Raw genomic sequence first — 18857 nt, forward strand, 5'->3', positions numbered from 1 at the left:
ACAAGGGCGAAGGGCCTTTGCACTGTAAGTGCTCGGGCCCTAATAACAAAAGTGTACAGATAGGGACAACAGGTCAGGTCAGTGAACTACTCTGATATCAACAGCAAAGGGAAAGCCACATGGCAAGCATTGGAAGTGCACCTCCATCAAAGGTCCCAAATATAAGGCAAGGCAAGTTTATTTGTATAGCACAATTCAACATAAGGTAATTCAAAGTGTTTTACATCAACATTAAAAGTAGCAAGAAACAATTGAACAGTAAAAAACAAATAAAATGAAATAGAATGATAAGAAAAGAGGACAAATAATAAAAAGCACAAGTTGTTAAAAAGTAAGGGCAGTAGAGTACAGCAGGTAAGTATTTAATTTAAGAATACGCTTCAGTAAACAGTAATGTTTTTAGGCCTGATTTAAAGGACAGATGAGCAGACCTCAGGTCTACAGGAAGTTTGTTCCACCGGTGAGGAGCAGAATAACTGAACGCTGCCTCACCTTGCTTGGTTCTAGTTCTTGGGACACACAACAAACCAGATCCAGATGAACAGATCAAGCTTGTATTTTGGTCCAAGACCATTCAGTGCTCTGTAGACCAGCAGTACGATTTTAAACTCTATCCTTTGACTCACTGGAAGCCAGTGTAGTGATTTCATGACCGGTGTAATATGGTCCAGTTTCCTGGTGTTTGTAAGGACTCTGGCGGCAGCGTTATGGATCAGCTGCAGCTGCCTGATTGATTTCTTGATAAGGCCTGTAAAGATGCCATTGCAATAATCCAACCTACTGAAAATGAAGGCATGGAAGACATGGAAAAACTTGCATGAATGCATGCAAGTTTTCCATGTCTTGTTTAGACAGAAACCCCTTCATTCTAGCAATGTTTTTCAGGTGGTAATAGGCAGATTTAGTGATAAACTTTAGATGGCTGCTCAAGTTCAGGTCATTTAAACACGTCATGGCAGAATCTAAAAAACAAAAACTGTGATTTTTGAATTTGTTTCACTTTTTATTTCATTTGAGTCAGTATACACCCAAGGCAATTCATGTTTTGTCTTGTCAACTTCATTTTTATCTGCTAGCATACCCTCATATTTTGAATTTCAGACTTGCAACACCTTCAAAAAGGTCTTTCACCAACAGTTGATATAACCACGTTGGTAAGGGATTACTGTGGAAAACATTGGTCAAGTGCAACAATGTAAAGTAACATTCAGAAATGTTACTTAAAACCTTATACTGTGAAAAAAAAAACAGTCAGTCGACATTCCTGGGGCTCAGAAGTGTCTGGGATGGACTGTCACACAGTGGAAACATGAGTTGTGGTCACGCAAATCCATAGGCCTATTTTTAATAAGAAAAAAAGAGTCAGTGTGCACTCCAGACCAAAGACAAAAAGGGTTCTTCAGAGATTCTGCTCTCATTAAAAAAGGCTTGATTGGGAAGACAAGTCAGAGGTCTTTCCCAAACTGAGAATCTGTGGAGGATTTTGTAAAAACAAAATCCACAAGTTCATGTTCTGTACCGTAAACTGTGTTTCCAGGTGAAATGTGACACGATGTAAATGTATTTTATTTGTAGTAAAGAGGTATTACAACATTCCAGAGTCATAAAACCTTTATCCTCCCAACTTTTCTGCTTTGAAATGCATTGCAGGGCTGCAAAAAAATATGGATTGGGTCCATGCAAAGTAAATGTAAAAGGATAAAAATAATTTATGCAAGGCCACTTATACTAATTATATTAAAGTGCAAAGGTGCAGCTGGTAGGCTTAACTTCAAATATCTAATTAATCTGAGCCACACAGGAATTTCCTTTCTAAGGCCTGTCAAAGATTAAACCTAAAGCAGCATTCGTTGCCAAATTAATAATAGTAATAATGACATTTGTGAAGGCACACTTGTGTTACACATAAACCACGTGAAGCACATCTGCATAACATGTGAAAAACCACAACTTCACAAAGCACCAGCAGTTCTTTTGTTCTCCTTTATTTCATGCAGGATCCATCCCAACATCTTCTCCATGGAGACTGCCCCTTCAGATGTAAAAATAAAGAGGAGCTGCTGCGAGGGCATCCACGCAACCGTCCGCCCAGGAGTTTTGAGGGCATGCAGCAAAGACCCTTTAATGTCAGATGATGAGAACAAAGACTTGCAGAGGACTGATACACACACAGAAATAACTATCACCATGGAAACCTTGGGGTCAGGAAGAAAATGAAAGGCTTCCAGGAGCAGAAGTGCCAGATAAACTAACTGGGTTACTTTCATAATACAGTGAAACTGAATGAATTCTTTATTTTCCTTCTGTTTAATTAAAACATTTCAGGGTTCATCTACAAGAGTGAAACGTTATCTTATAGGCGTATGTAAACATGCAACATATAGTACTGGGTGCTAAAAATATCTGTTCCGATGGTATTTTGGATCAGCCCTGGGTGGCTGGAGAACAAACTCTAACATGAAACTGTTATCTTTTAAAAGCTGACAATGCAGTGAAACACGGTTGAGCAACAGTGGACGTGGGTGTTGCAAGAGAGGAAAGGCTCGACCCACTCAGTTCAGGAGTAGGAGAAATCCCAGAAGAGCCGTATCGAGTTCAGTTCCTCCAGGCCCTCGGGCGCATTGCTAGTCCTGGCATGTACTGACTGCTGCACACAATCACACTGGAGTACAAGGTTGAAGGAGTGAAGAAAAGAAGCCCCGTCGAAACTCTCGGGTCTTCTGTTAATCTCTTAATTCACTGTTCCTTTTATCAGAAGACACAAATTTTGACTTCGGTCTCGCCAAAGCTGCTGATGAGTTTCCACGTATTCTGGTGCTTTGCTATTGAATTTTGACAAAAATGGGAAGACTATTGGTTAAAAAAGAATACTGGGGAATTGCAAAAAATGCTTAGTAAACTCCCTCTAAAAAAAAAAAAAAAAAAACTGACTTCAAATAAGTACACAGATTTGCTCAATAAAACAATGTTTATGGATTTATTAATATACATAGATACATACAAGTGTGCCCCCCCCCCCCCCCCTCCCTCATCCTTTTTCAATAACCTTACAAGATGCATTAGAGTTACAAAAAAAATCTCTTTGCGATTACAAGTTCCCTCCGTTAGAGACCTGGCCAGCCAGGGATGCTCCTACACCTCCTTAAACTAACCCAGCCGCGCTTCGGTCACTGTTTCACTTCTTTGCTTCTACAATCCCTTATTTCTGTCAACAGAATCGTTGCAGCACCGACTCAGCTGTCCCAGAGTGATTCCACATTAAGACAAATTCACTCTCTGACTTGTGTCCGTTGCACTTTAAAGTGTCAATTGTGGTGCTGACAGATGGTCAAAACCTACTAATCACTCTGATCTCAGAAGACACAAACAGTTTCCAAGCTCCATCGTTACCTTGCAGACCTCGCGGGCAGGACAGCAACTCCTTAATTCAGATATCTTTTCAACACTGATTTAAATACAACCGCGCCATTCAGTCAAAATGTCCGGCACAAACATTGGAAAGTAAAGACACGTATTAGATATGTTACAGAAGATGACATTAGACACTTTCAAGCAAAGTACATCCTCAGTTAAACAGTATATCTTTGACTGGTTTGTAGCTGCGTTTCATGGATGTTTATTTTCTAAGGAGCATTTGGGGAATATTGCATATACTGAGTGTTGATATACTTGTTTTTTTCTGTCTTGGACAACCGACTAGACTCGAGATAAAACAACAAGGCTGCTTACAGGAAGGGACAAAGCAGATTCTTGAGAAAGCTTAGGTCCTTCAGTGGTTACAGCAAGATGTTGCAAATCTTTTAACTCTGTAAATAAATAACAATGTCTTCAGTCAGAGAGGTTTTCTTCAGCTTTGCTGCAATACATGCCGGTACAGGAGGTCATTTCTCCTACGACGAGTATTTATCTTGACTTTATAATACTGATTGAGTATGAAACCTTTGTTTTGAGAAATGTATGTAGAGCTTTTGGTTAAACTTGGGGAAAAAAGCAGAGGATGAAAGAAAGTGAAATATAAAAGTCTCATATATGCAGATTTGATTTTTTCCACTCATGTGACGTTACATGTTTAGTAGTGGGATCTGCCAGATCATGATGGTGGAGGTGGTGTCCTCGTGGCGAGACTGTTTGGTTTTCTTGTTAACCCGGCGGTGCCCCACCCCTCCGGACACCACCAGCACAGAGCTGACATCCACCTTGCTGGAGCGCCGGCCCCTCTGGTGATAGGCCGGGTCGTGAAGCATGTCATAAAGGGCCCCGTCTTCCGTCCCGTGTTCCAGGGACCCCTGGGAGGGGGCGAGGGAGCCGCAGGATGAGGAGGAGAGAGAGTCCTGCAGGGCCATGCTGGTACAGCCCGCCTCCCCCAGCCATACGCCTCGCCCTTGAGGAGTCAGGGTTGAATCTGCAGGAGGCTGGTTGCTCTCCGCTTCCTGCGACTCCGACGACGGCGGGGGCAGAGATGGAGGGGTGGAGGATGGGAGGCCAGATGGCGTGTTACACACTGCAGCAGCCATGGTGAGGAACTTGACAGGTCCGTTGTGTGCGTGCAGCGACACCATACCTCGACCTAAGAAAAGGTTAGAATATCAATGCAGGATATTTTTGTCCTGTTACTCACTAAATAAATATATATCCATCCATCTATTATCTATACCCGTTTTTTCCTGTGCAGGGTCATGGGGGTCTGCTGGGGCCTATCCCAGCTCATTACAGACAAAAGGCAGGGGTTCAATGTGAACAGGTCGCCGGTTAGAATCATCAATTAACCTACTATGCATGTTTTTGGACAGTGGAAGGAAGTCGGAGTAACTGGAAGGAAACCCATGTAAGCACAGGTGGAACATTTGCAAGGCTAAACATAAAACAAATGTGTATTTCTGTTACAGGTGTAAAATTATGGCATGGACAAAGCAAGGAACTGAAAAGTTGTATCAGCTTAAGAAAATGTTTAAAAAAGAAAAGATAAGTGCCTACAAAAAAGAAGAAGGAGAAAGAGAAAAAATAGATAGAAGAGTGGTATTTTTGTTTGTTTTCTTGTTATAAATGTGTATAGATAGATTGGTGTTCAGTAAGTCAACGTAATTGTATTAAAAGAGAAGGGCAGGTATCATAAGTTTTCTTCTTCCTGCTCCTTTTCTTTCATGGTGAAAATGTGTACTTCATGGAATTTTGTACATTATTAAGAATATATACCATGAATGGCATAAATGAAATGAAATGGAAAAAAAAGAAAATCATGCAAATTCCATACCTAATTCTGTGAGACTGTACCCGATTTAAACCTTGCATAGTGATACCCGTCTCCCAGCGGAGAAGTTATAACGGGATCATATTAGTGTCAAAACAGGGATCCTTTAACTATACTTTATTTATGTGGAAAGAGGAAGTTACAGGAAGTCCGACTGGGTTTGTAGAGCAAGAGGTGTGCGAGGATTGTGTTGTTGAGGTGGCGAGTTGGGGACAGTTGAGGTTGTTGTTGCCAAATGTTCTTGGCAGTAGAACAGTAGAGTTGGAACTCAAAACTGACTGCTCAACCTTAGAGGATGGATTTGGAGTTGACAGGCACATAAATGTTGAAGAATATGGTGAACTGGTTGGTCAGAGCCACGAGTTAATGCACCTTCATCAGTCATGGAGACTGACAGCTTTAAAAAGCTTTAAGAAGTGACCACTTCAAAGGGGGGCAGGTAGTTTTTAGTTAGTTCATGTTTTTACTGTCCATAGACCTTTTAATAGCATACAGTACAATAAATGAAACTAGTTGGTCGCTAGATATAGAAGGACAACCCAACTCTCTCTTAAAGCTTACAATCTGACCGACATGAATTATGCAACAATTCCTTTGCTGTGTGAAGCGTATGTGCTAAAACAATGAGGTTAAGCTCATCCAAACAACCACTCAAGTGATAAAGGATGTGGAAGACATTTCTTGGCTGCAGCATTTAAAAAAATGGTGTTTTCCTGCTTCTCTCTTTTTATATGAACATACTGTAACAGAAGGAAAAATCCTTTTATGGTACATGCTTATGTTAATAAGTGATACAGCTGTGTTTGGGTGTTACCTGTTACTTTGGGGATGCCTTGCAGTCTGGGGACAGAAAGAGCCACAGTCACTCCAAGGTTGGTCCCCACCAGCAGCAGACCGTGGCAAACCAGCAGGCTGCTCACTGACACTCTCTGGTTCCCTGCAGAAAACCACAACATCAGTCTAGTTTTACATTCATTAAAGAGCTTCTGAGAGTGACCCCGTTCAAAATTGCATGTGAAGATACCGAGCTCGGTAAACACGTACTCCCACACGGGGTCTCCTGTAAAAATTAAAAGAGTGCGCAATTAATGGCCCTTTCACCAGAGCTGAATACAGCTCTCTGCTGTTTGCTGGCATTTCTGTAGCAATGATGTTCATCAAAGCTTGTTTGTCTCCAGGGCAACGTGGAGAGGAGCCTGAATAAAAGCAGCCCTTTTCTTTTCATGCTTCTGAACAAAGAAAAACACGCTATTGTGGTCCGCTTTGAGTCAAACAAACAAATACAAAAGTGTTATGTAAGAAGACAAGTGAAGCGTAATGCTGTAATTAAGGAAGGAGGCCTGCCTCCATTCTGAAAACGTTGGGCTATTACAACTAGACGATCTGACCAGACCTTCCTCCTTCCAACTGGTTTAGAAAACTACTGAGGCTTCTTCAGATTGAAAAAACTGAGATTGTTCTGTTAACAATAACCTTTCGGCACGTAGGGCGATAAAGTCCGGGTTGCTGAGAAGTCAGCGCTAAGTGACCTACAGTGTGGAATACGATGCTCATCGGAAACCACCCTCACATGGGAGCTTTGTCATGAATTAGAAATGGAACAAGTGGAATCTGGCCAGATATTTTTTATCATTTTTTTTTTTTTTTTTGAATTGTAATACGAATCTAGATTTTGTTTCTTCTCAAGCCTGCTATGTGGGAGGCGAGTCTGTCATGAGTCATTACTGCAGTAACAGCTTGACTTGAATTTCCTCCCTCAAAGTAATCCTCTTGGGCTTTGGGGGGGAAAAAATTACTGCCAGGCTATCTGTCTGACCCCCCCTCACTAGAGCTGACCCCATGCATGGGGCTCACGCACACACCAACGCACACACACACACACACACACACACACACGTTGCCATACTTCAGGAATCCGACCAGAGAGGCAGGCGGGTACAGTTTAAAACTAAGTTTTGCCCACATGTGCTTCTAATGAGGGCCAAGAGTCAGTAGAAACACACGGACTCCTGGTCAGGGGGCCTTGCTCAACTTCCTCCTTTCATAATATTTTGAGTTCCCCACCCAGAGGGTGAACTAAAATAAACCCTAAGAGAACGTCAACACGTCCTGGCTCTGGCCCTGATCGCAGACCAAAGGACCTCTTTGATCCGCACTTAGTCCTGACACCCAACAGCAGGAGGGAGCAGTAAATCCAAAATAGTGCAAAAATACACTATGTCAGCCAATCACTCCATTCACTCAATCTAGAAATACTTCACATCAGCACATTGTTAGTAATTGCTGTGTCAGTTACCTTGGCTGAAATCCACACCTTATGCCTCCATCGCTATAAACCAATGTTTTCTTTATTTTCATCATTAGTTCATCAAAAACCAAATGGGTTCCTCAGTCATTTTACATTGTAGTTACAGTCATACATACTGTACATACAGTATGTATGCATGCATACATACATACATACAGTCATCATACATACATATATATATATATATATATATATATATATATATATATATATATATATTATATATATATATATATATATATATATATATATATATATATATATATATATATATATATATATATATATATATATATATATATATATATATATATATAATACAAACTCCACAGCTGTGCTCAAGATATTTAGATTTAAATATCTAACAGCGAACTCTCAAAACTGAATCAATGACACATTGATGTAATAGATGAAATTATTAAATTATGAGATGTGCATTGCTTTAGAAATGATTCAACTTTATACAACTATGAGGCTGGCTAAAAAGGGTTTGGCCACAATTTCTGTGAAATATATATATATATATATATATATATATATATATATATATATATATATATATATATATATATATATATATAGCAAGGCCCTTAACCCTAATTGCTCCCAGTGGGTTTGTTCTCTCAGATGTAAGTCGCTTTGGATAAAAGCGTCTGCTAAATGACATGTATATATGACAGTATATATATACATTATACAGTATATATATACATACAGTATACAAATATATATGTACTGTATGTACAATCGTGGCACACAAAAAAAGAAGTGGAGGTTTTATTTACTAGACCCCTGATGTTTGTCTCCCATCAAACCATGCATGGCTGAATATTTAGGTCACAGAGCAGCAGACAGACAAAGGCAGACCCTCATCACAGCGGCCACTACCATCCTCTGAGAAATCATCATGTGTTATTTCCTTTGATTGTGGAAAAACCATTACCTGTTCTTTAGAAACTTCTAAATATATTATTATAATATATACTATATACACATATATGTATATATATGTATATATATATGTGTGTGTATATATATATATATATGTGTGTATATATATATATATATATATATATATATATATATATATATATGTGTGTATATATATATATATATATATATATATATATATATATATATATATATATATATATATATATATATATATATATAACTATATATATATAGTTATTACTTATATATTATGTAGTACTATTTCTTACTTGTGTATAACATATTACACCGGGTGACTGGCTTTTTTTGACTGCAGATAAACTAGGTCTCCATGTCCTGGTCTACTTACAAAGATGGATTTCATGGCACCAATTTTCTCCTAAGTGATTGCTATTACTGCATATTATCCAGCTGGAAAGGGAGTTGGCAGAATTGCTCCAACATGCATGAACATGAGAAGGGTAACTCCACCTAAAGCACCCCCTGTGTGCAACATTGCACCATGAACAGAGGTAGTCACACTGAGGACAACACCCCATGACTCTTTCTGCAGTCCTGACAAACTGGCCGGATTAATTACGATAACGATAGATGATCCCCAACTGCATTAGGACCTCCAGGGACGATTAGATCTCAGTAAAACTGAATGAACTTGCTTCCTACTGATAGAATGACGCTGCTACTGTGAACGTGTGAGTCAGTTTTAAACGGACACAGACTTGCAGATAAAAGACCCATCATTCCTTGCTTCCAACAAATCAGTTGCAGATCCAAACAGTTTGGCTCACAGTTACACGAGATCTTGTTGAGAAACTACACATTTTTGTCTCCGTTTGTTCCGCAGCAGCAGCCAGCACTGATAAAAGCAGCGGTGAAACACTCCAGAGGAGCTCAAACTTCAGGATAAGACAAAAGCGTGGTAGACCAGCCGACTTCAACCGCACAGTGTTGCTGGTGTTCATTTGAGTTTTACATGAGTGGCACTCTTAAATCTCAACGTTGTTATCGGAGGAAGTGAAGTCTTTGTGAAGAGACCCGGAGGATGAAAGCTTTCATGTGTGCCGGTTTCTCCCAGAACCAGCTTCCTCTGTGGTTTCATGGATTCTATTAGCTAATAAGGAGGGCGAGGCCCCACAGCAGACTGCCTTTTATCATCGTCATCTGTCAGACAAAGAGTTTTCCACATGCACCTCTAAACACTGTGGCGAGTAAATCCAAGTTAGGTTCCCCCACAGTGTCAGCAGAGTGTGCCAAGTAGTTGGCCGGTTCCTACATTTTTACTTTCAAGCAGGGAATCCCTAAAGAGGATTTGGGCTCGTAAATTATGTATAAATATAGTTTCTTTGCAGCCAGGAGCACTTGCATTCATAAGTGGCTTCAGAAACAGTTAAATCAACCGCTAATAGAGTTCTGATAGTTCGGCCAATTAGTCACTGCTGCTTTGGAGAACAGAAGAGCTACTGTGATGTAACAAACATTCATTATGTTTATTATATTACAGCTGCTGTAAATATTTTGATGTGTTGTTTAATGTCGTCGCTATCTGGAGGCAAAAAAAGGAAAATTTAAAGCCAAATTGCACACACAAGCAAGTATCTGTGGTCTAAAGATAGCACTGATGCTGATGCTGAAGATGAAATGGGGCCATGCTAATGCAGGCTTGTTATCCAAGTCCTATCAAAGAAGAGCCAGACAATTTTGTAAGGAAACATGTTATATGTGTTCCACATTTGTTACTTCAAATATAAAGAAGGACAGAGCACTATGACACATTGTTGAACTGTTTCCCCATGTATCTTGTGAGCAAAAGTTGACACTACTTATAACTGTATTGTTAAAAATAGGTTTATCATAATGCGTCTAGCCTCTGTTGACTCAGTCCTGCCATTCAGATGAGTGTCTCATACTTAGATAGATAACTTTATTTCTTCAGCAAAGAAATGCAACATCCCAGGGTGGCAGAATTCACACAACTTCATTGCAGAGGAATAATGAAACGAACGAATGAAACGAAGAACGAAGAAACGAAGAATGAGATTAATATTGTAATATTGTGTTGAAATGAAAAACTAATTATAACTACATTCCCAACATTCCCGCTGTGTGCTTGTCAATAATCCAGGTTTGTCCGTTTTATTTACCATCCACATCCACACTTCCTACGACCATACAAGGAATGAGGAAAACCCTTGTCTCTTACCTTTTGATCCTGACTACATCCTCCATATCTTATGTTATTCTCTTTTTTTTTTTTTTTTTTTTTACCTTGTCTGCACACATATTAATGATTGATACCATGCAGGTAAAAACCAAAGGCATATATATGTGCATTATTGCTATATTTAATATATATACATATATACACATCTTATGTTATTCTCATCTGGGTATGGGGACTCGTTCTGGAAATTGTACGTTTTAGAAAGCTCAATCAGCAGTTTCCACTGTCAACAACTTCCCCAGTGTTGTTGTTACGCAACGTCAAATATGTTAAAAGAGGCAAGAATTAGCAAGAGAAAACACAAAAGCAGGACAAGATCCAATCGAATAAAAATAATAAAAACGCTTCAAAACCAGTGTTTAATAGAAATAAATAGATAAGACATGTCCAGATCTGCTGCTGCAGGCTGGCACTTGTGAGTTGCGATTCTAGGACTAACTTCTCCAGTGTGTCTGTCGTTTATTTCTCATCTAAGTAGCTTGGTGTGGTTAAAGCGATGAAAAGTCCAGCTGGTCTCAGATCTGTCCGTTAACATTTTCAGCAGAAAAACTGTGTCTTTTTCTTCATGATTTTGAAAGCTAATTATTGTACAAAGTTAAAACATGCATATTTATTTCTGCTTCTCACTGTAACTGCAGATATTACCATCCAACCAGTACACACTGCCATCTAAAACTCATCAAGCCCCATGAAAGCTTCAAAATATAATATAATTCTAGTCCTAAGAGGGAAAAAAATATGGAAGACATTTATATAACATTCAGTAAAACCAAAGCTGTTTACGTCACACTGCAAGAAATACAGAGATACTGCAAGCAATAATGAACGGACTGCACAAATTTAAACTCCCAACCCGCTGACATAATCCCTCTTCAGCAACTAGGCATGATTTTAGGCTGTGTGCTTTTTGGGTCAGCCTGATATAATTCAGCAGATTACAAGATCCAAAACGGCAGGTCAAACTTGGATGATTTTGCTCCCCCCATAACATCCTCAGCAACATTGTTTGGGCCAAACATACATGGCAAGAAACTGCCCCGGTTTCACAACCAACTGCTTCATTCTGAATACAGTATAAACTACTGTTAACAGCAACATTTGCCATGGTAACAAAACAGTGCTGAACAATACGCCCGCAAATTTAAAAGCTGTGTTTGGGTATGATGATGCAAGCTCATTAGCTCAGGGTGCACACCGCATGCAGCTTACACGGTCCGTTTAATGTGAGTGTTCATTTTCAAAGCCCTTTAAAACAAATATTTGCTTTCCACAAAAAAAAACCTCCATCAGCATTGAAATGGTCTGTTAGCCATGGCTCATTTGTCCTGCCTGTGACACTGCAGCCTCCATATCACAGCCAGTTAATGACAGGTTTACAGCTGCAGTGCCTTACACAATCACAAAGCATAGGTGAACCATTATGATGGAATGCTTTAAGTGAGGTAAAGTTCTCGTCAAAGCGACGATAAAGCGCATTTCTCAGATTTACTGTATCCAGTAGTTCACTACAGTCTGCTGAGGGGATCAAAGGACTTCAGATACTCATGCAGGAGCTTTAATTTAATTTAAGGCTAAGTTAGCCCCAAAGTACAATTATTTTGCTTTTGGCTACTTCCATATAATTTGTAGCTTCTTCGCCATCCAGCAGCACAACTGCATACAGTATTCATTACTATTTTAGTTTATTTTTGTTCAGTTATTAAAAGGGGTGATCGTTTCTGTGCTTTTACAAATGTTCAGTGTGAGACTGGGTTTTTAGCAAGCAAAGCCGCCTTGAAATCAACCTGACAAGGTCAATGACTTGTTTTTATAAAAAAAAAAAAAACAGTGAACAGAGACAAAACAACAAGTTCCTACTTTATCATTTGGACAAAAAAGCCTTTCAAAGACAACTGCAGCAGGCCAAAACTGCCAGAAGAAAAGATATCAGGAAGAGCACATTCATTACCGCTAATACCTGAGTGAAGCAGTCCTTTGAAAATGCCATGTAAAGAAAGCAAATGTAGAGCTGTAATTTTATTTTACTAGATGGCCACAAGATCGGATATCAGCAGGGAGACCAACTATGCTTTTCTGTGCTTTCTCAGACAGTTTGACACTCTGCAAGTATTTGGGACTCTGTCAGGCATACAGATCACATTACAGAGTGTCACAGGAGAGGAGGAGAAGAAAACAGAAAGGTAGCAGTTTGTGAAAGGTTGTAATTCCACAAAATCAACAAGACTTCCTTGACTAGTTCCAGACCTTATGATCTGTCTGTTTCGTGAAAAGGAGGCAGAGAGCAATGGTTTGAAATTTCTGTCTGGTATCAGGCTGAAAAACTCCACAAGGTCACAAACACACAGTTCAATACAAAGTTATTGGTCTATATAGTCATAAACCACATGGAGACTACACAAATACAGAAACAGAGCCCACTCTCGAAAACTGAAAATGAATGAGCAGATCCTGCACTAACTCCATTTGTCAACAAAAAAGAGCAATGCAACCTTTTTAAATTCTGTCTTTGATTAAGTAAAGACGTGTGCATTACTAAACTAACGTAAAAATCAATTTATTTCCAAAGTAGACCATGAAATTGTGACGTTCCAACTAATGTAGATAAATAAATGAGGTGGATTTAATAATTTTCTCTTACGCTGTTTCATTTGAATGACTTGTAGAGCTTGACAGTCTTACCAGGTAGAATATTGTTAACAGGTGTGGCGATGTTTATGTCCTGAAGGTGCTCCAAGGTCTCAGTGTGGAAAAGGCGTAGCGTGGAACCGGAGCTGAATGCGATCCAGATGCCCACTCCAGCCACCACCATGTGCGACACCACCATGCCCTCTTCCTGATGGGCCTCCAGCTGCCTCTACACGAGGGAAACAGAAAAAAGATGACAAGATCGGATTATAACGCACATCTTACGCAGACTGAATGGATACTCTCTTGCTGAGGTCATAGTCCCCTCGAAAAATATAAATTATGCAAATCACAAATTCCTAAGACACTTCCAATATCTCTGTGGGGAATACATTTGTCAACATTTATACAATTTTCTGAAGGATCTGTTGAAACTGTGGAGATAATCTTTGTTAGAGAAATTTGAATGTACAAATTAGGTGAAGCTGATGATGCAATGCGTAAAAAAAATTGCTGTCTGCAAAGAAATTAAGTCAAATCTAAGAATTGCTTCTCTTTTTCTTTTATTTGCATTTCCACACCTGCTTTAAGATTTTTGTAAACATGTAATCGAAACTATTGCATTAGCTTAATCACTCTTAAACGAATAGTCTAAAAATCCAAATCTGAACACAGAGCGCGAACACTGTTTGGTTTACTGGGTTAAACTTACTTTTGTCTGCAGAGTAAGATCTCACCTGCCACATGCTGGCTGTGTGCGACTGCAGCTTAGTGGGAAGCTCCACGAAACCCACAGAAACTTCTCACCACACTTCTCAGTCTGTTTAGACTGCAGCTGCCCTTGTATTATGAGCGTTTGTTATGACTGCACACGCAGATTATGCTTTAAGAACATGATGAAAAGGCCCAATAGACAATGTGGTACGCTGGTGTGAAACTAGTTTCTCTTTTCAGGCCATGTGGTGAATTCAGTTGGTAAATCTCAAATGAATGACATTTTTAAACACTGTTACCCTAACTTTTGGCCTTCTTTTATTGCTTAATTTGGATAATAAAGATTTCAAATAATTGCAAGCTATTTCTTTTGAACCTTGTGGCAGAAAGTCAAATATGAAATAATCTGTCCAACTCCTGGGTATGTCCAGTCCTTCTTCCATCTCAGGAGAGAAAACTGTAACTGAAATTCAATCAAGCACATGCTTAATGAAATATATTCAATATCTTTTTCTTCAGCTATCTGATTTTTAGTCATTATTCTGAACTAAGTGTTTGGACCGACTGTCTCTAACTGCAGGTCCTTAGTGAGGAAAGTGAGCAAATAAGGCTGAAGTCTGACATAATGAGCTTAATGAGGCTAAACTGATTATAACTGAGCGCATGTCAGAGGATTACTATTCCTGTACGCATGGCAGGTGCTCCCATTCCCCAAACCAGGCCAGGACATACAAGGAATTCTGTATTCCCGGATATAAAATATGGGAATAAAAATTAAGCAGCATTGTATTTTTTTAGCATTCAAACCAATTCAGTGCGACTTTAACAAAGTAACATATTTCCAGCGTTTTTAAAAATTAACTCATGTAACTCTTGTCATTGTACCAATAGATATACTATTGATCACAGAACTCTGCAAGGCCGTTTTTAATACACTATTTTACATTAAAAGCAAAAAAATCCCTTTGTTTTCCTCTTTCCCTTTTTTAGCTTTTGTGTCTCATTGTGCCACTGAACTGACCATTGTCAGCTTTTCAGCCCCCACATTTACTTGTTCCTTATGGTTTTACAGAGCCACAGTACCCACCTCTTTGCTACTCAAGCAGAGTGGAAGAAAGTCAATGATAATCTTGTACAGAAGGTAAGGTAGAGTTTGTTCAAAGGTCACAACTTGTTTCGCAAGTTACTTCTTTGAAAATATAGTTGCTACGAAAGATCTGAAGAGTTTACACTTGTCAAACCTATTTGAAGATGGAGTAACTCCCAGATCATTCATCCTGTCCATATCTGTGTATTTATCAGGTGTGTGTACATCAGATGTAACAAGTGTCCATTTGTGTAAAATGAGGGACTGAATGCAGTTCTGCAGCAATGAGTTTTACTGTTTTGGTGATTATGTGAATGGGTTTCCAAATGTACTCAGGCAGCTGTTAATACAGGACCCTCTTTAGTTTCAATAATGTGTGGGAAGATCTAAGATGATTTTTTATTTCAGCTTTGTTTGCTGTGATTAAGACAAGCAGACAGGAGCAGATACACAGACTGGAAAAGAGATAACCAAAGTTATTTACTCAACACACAGTCTGTCATTTTAACTACCCTGCCCATGTTGTGATGTGGTGTAAGAGCAGTCGGGCCTTATCAGACCTGGCTTACATACCTCCACGCAGTGCGTATGGGTGCTGATGATAAAGACTTGTCCACCCGATGTGGCCCAAAGGTGCTCCTCCACAGCCAGCATGGCCTTGACAGGGAGGACTCCCAGCTTCAGTAACTTAGGCTTGTCAGTGCTCCACAAACCATCTAAGAAAGCAAACAATACATTGAATAAATCATCAAATAAAACATCAAAAGCTACAACAAAATAATTCCATCTTTGTTGTAAACTCTCTGCAGTATAAATATAGATCTACATTTCTCAAGATGAGGGGAAAATGGTTTGTACAGGAAATAAACGATATAAAACAGCCAATCTGTCTTTATTAATGTCATCACTAAAGGTTATCTGCATTTATAAATCTGCTAATGCTTTATGAGAGGCCATTGATGGTTTTCACAGCCTTCACTATGAATATAGATGGGCTGTGAAGCATTAGTCAGAGCTGAACTGCATCCCACAAGCACATCCCACACATTCTGTCGTACATGTGCCTGGACAGAGTGTGATCTCCACTGAAAAAAATGAAGGAAAATAATTTAAAAAGAAAGCCCCTGCAGACTCTTTATAAATATCAATCCTTCTCCAACCATTTTATTTACTTAAAAATTCAATCCGCAGTCATACAATGAGAGGATACAGAAAGCTATTCAATGCCGTTAACACACACTGACAGGAATAAGTGTAAGTTTTACAAAACACAAGTGCAGGTAGCTCTATTACTAAAGCCTTTAAAGTTTTATGAGGACCCATCAACCTTGAATCAGTGTTAAATCCACTGTTTTACAGGCCCAGAGTTGAATACAAAGCATATTTCATCCAGATACCACATCCCCTCAGCTAATCTGGGCCAGGAAGTGAATGAGGCCTCACTGATCATGTTTGTTTAATCAAAGGGACAAAGGCGAGTATTGAGAGGAGGAGTGCCGTGCAGTGATAGATGTTGTTTTAGAGGGACAGTAATCACCAGGGAAGTAATCTCCTCCTGAAGTAGTCAGGTGGGATCAGCATTCCAGCAGTGTCCAGTGTATATTATTGTAATAATGACCCAGTGTAGGTGAATGTGCAAGAAAGGAAAGGGAAATGAGAAAAAGGAAAAGGCGAGTGGTAGAAAAAAAAAAACCAGCAGTGCCAACTTGAAGGCTTATGTAACTCCTCTCTGCTGCCCACACAACTTAATTTTAAACTGATGTGTTCCTTCATGTCATTACCAGTTGTAGAAAACTGTCAAATGTGTGTATATACCACAAATAAAAAAGATGTAATCCAGCAGGGAATTTATCCTTATTTTTAAAGAATGTTTGCGTCTCCCTCTCTCTCTCTGGGAAAAAGGTAAATGACAGAAGGGTGGCTGAACAGAGGGAAATAGTTGATGTTCTGACTGGCTGACTGTGACCTGCGAGCTGTGCTGAATCATTGCCTCCCTCTCTTTCAATTTCTCCTGCAGTCACTCACTTCGGAAATAGCAATCGTGGCAGAACTAGGCTGCCGGCTTCAGAAACACCGCATCAAAAACAGTGCAGCATTTCCTTGCAGAAACCCAGCACTGAAGGCAGAGAGGACAAGACGGCATTCCCATCTGCACAGTTCACTCTGATGCTCTGCCAATATTCACTTTTGATCAGCTGACATTTTTTAACACAAGTTCTCTCAACTCTCCTCTTGTCAGACAAGTAAACAAGTGTGAGTTGACCTAAAATGTTAATCCTGAATGAATTATCCATGAATGACAACAAGCAGCTTTTAAAAATATTCCAACAGTCACATACAAATGAAAGCTATCCTGCTATAGAGTGATATCTTGCTCTATGGGACTGGCTGAGTTCTTTATTGGGTAGTTTCGGTTTTGACTTTGCATTTCCATTTGATGTTGTACTTCCTGTTTCATCATGAATCTGTTGCTTCCTGTTTTAGTATCACAACAGCTCTCTTTTAAAAACAACATATAATACTATACTACTGGTACACAACAGAGTATGCAGTATGTGAAAAACAATAAATACCACGATGGTTTGCTATTTCAGCAAAGATTTCCAGTATGCTTCTGAGCAGTTTACCCTGCATTATGTATCCCATAATGCAATGAGGCAGAACAGCTGAAGATGGTCATAGTGATTATGTAACCGGCTTTAAGTTTTGCAGTAATATAGCTGCTTTTCTGGAAGCTTACTTCCTTCCAACAGCCACCGTATCAGTATGCACCACTTACTACAATATGCAAAAACAACCCTTATCACACATGCTGCTCATTTGTGTTTACTTTCTTTGGTGTTTATATGCTTTGAGGTTATTTTTGGTATCTGCCAAACTATTGTCCCACAACCTCTTTGGTTCAGTCCCAAGCCACCGTGTCTGCTCAGATGTTTTGAATTCTCGATTTTGTTAATTTATTTCTTCTGTTATGCCCTGCAGCAGCTTTAGTTTTGACCTGTGCATTTGTTCCGGACAGCGCTGATGTGAAAACAACAAAACAAGGTGTAATTAGCTGTCTGCAAACATCTCAGGACAAATTAATAAGTCCTGAATATATCTTCCACACAGCCTGACAAGGGGAAGAATTAAAAGTAATCTGACCTCAGGTTATTATCCATCTTCTGTCTCTGTCTGTGTTCAAAGCTGAGCTATTCGGTCTCCGTACAGTACACAGCATCAAACTACACCATGGAAGCTCACACTCAATCCTAAAGTATATTTTAAAACAGCGATCAATCAAAAAAATGCATGTGTTTGGAACTGTGGGTGGAAGCAGAGCCCAGGAGGTAAATACTTTGCAACTAGAAATACCGGTACTGTAAGATAGTAAAAGCAATATTTGCATATTTGACAGCCAACAGTTACATAAATTCACATTGTCCCTACTTTAGAAAAAATAAGTCTTTCTTCACTCATATATTAGTGAGGATATGAGGGATACAGACTCAGGAGAGATCCCAGACATCCTTTGTCTGCACTGCTATGAAACAAAACTGAGAATGTAGAAAAAGTGTGGGAAGAGTGTTGGCCCAGATTGTTGGGTCTGTGCTGGGGAGCAAAGGAGGAAAGATCTCAGGTCACAGCTTCTCCCAGACAACAGAGTAAACAGAACAAAGGAAATGCGCAGCGGAGGAAACCTTTGACCTCAAGCCACACA

General features: G+C 39.4%; 1 protein-coding gene across 2 annotated transcripts in view; it reads right to left on the bottom strand.

Annotated features, from left to right (window-relative positions):
- Positions 1 to 3026: 3026 nt before the first annotated feature.
- The window catches only part of arhgef10 (Rho guanine nucleotide exchange factor (GEF) 10), a 53329-nt gene continuing 37498 nt past the window's right edge, over positions 3027 to 18857 (bottom strand). For both annotated transcript variants that reach the window (XM_061743013.1, XM_061743012.1), the window contains 4 exons: positions 15731 to 15873; positions 13411 to 13585; positions 6063 to 6185; positions 3027 to 4567 (listed from right to left, as the gene is read on the bottom strand). In XM_061743013.1, the coding sequence (XP_061598997.1) occupies positions 4062 to 4567; positions 6063 to 6185; positions 13411 to 13585; positions 15731 to 15873 (947 nt within the window). In that variant the 3' untranslated portion in view covers positions 3027 to 4061. The remainder of the gene's footprint in view (positions 4568 to 6062; positions 6186 to 13410; positions 13586 to 15730; positions 15874 to 18857) is intronic.

Source organism: Cololabis saira, chromosome 16 (genome assembly GCF_033807715.1).
Source record: "Cololabis saira isolate AMF1-May2022 chromosome 16, fColSai1.1, whole genome shotgun sequence".
NCBI lineage: Eukaryota > Metazoa > Chordata > Actinopteri > Beloniformes > Belonidae > Cololabis > Cololabis saira.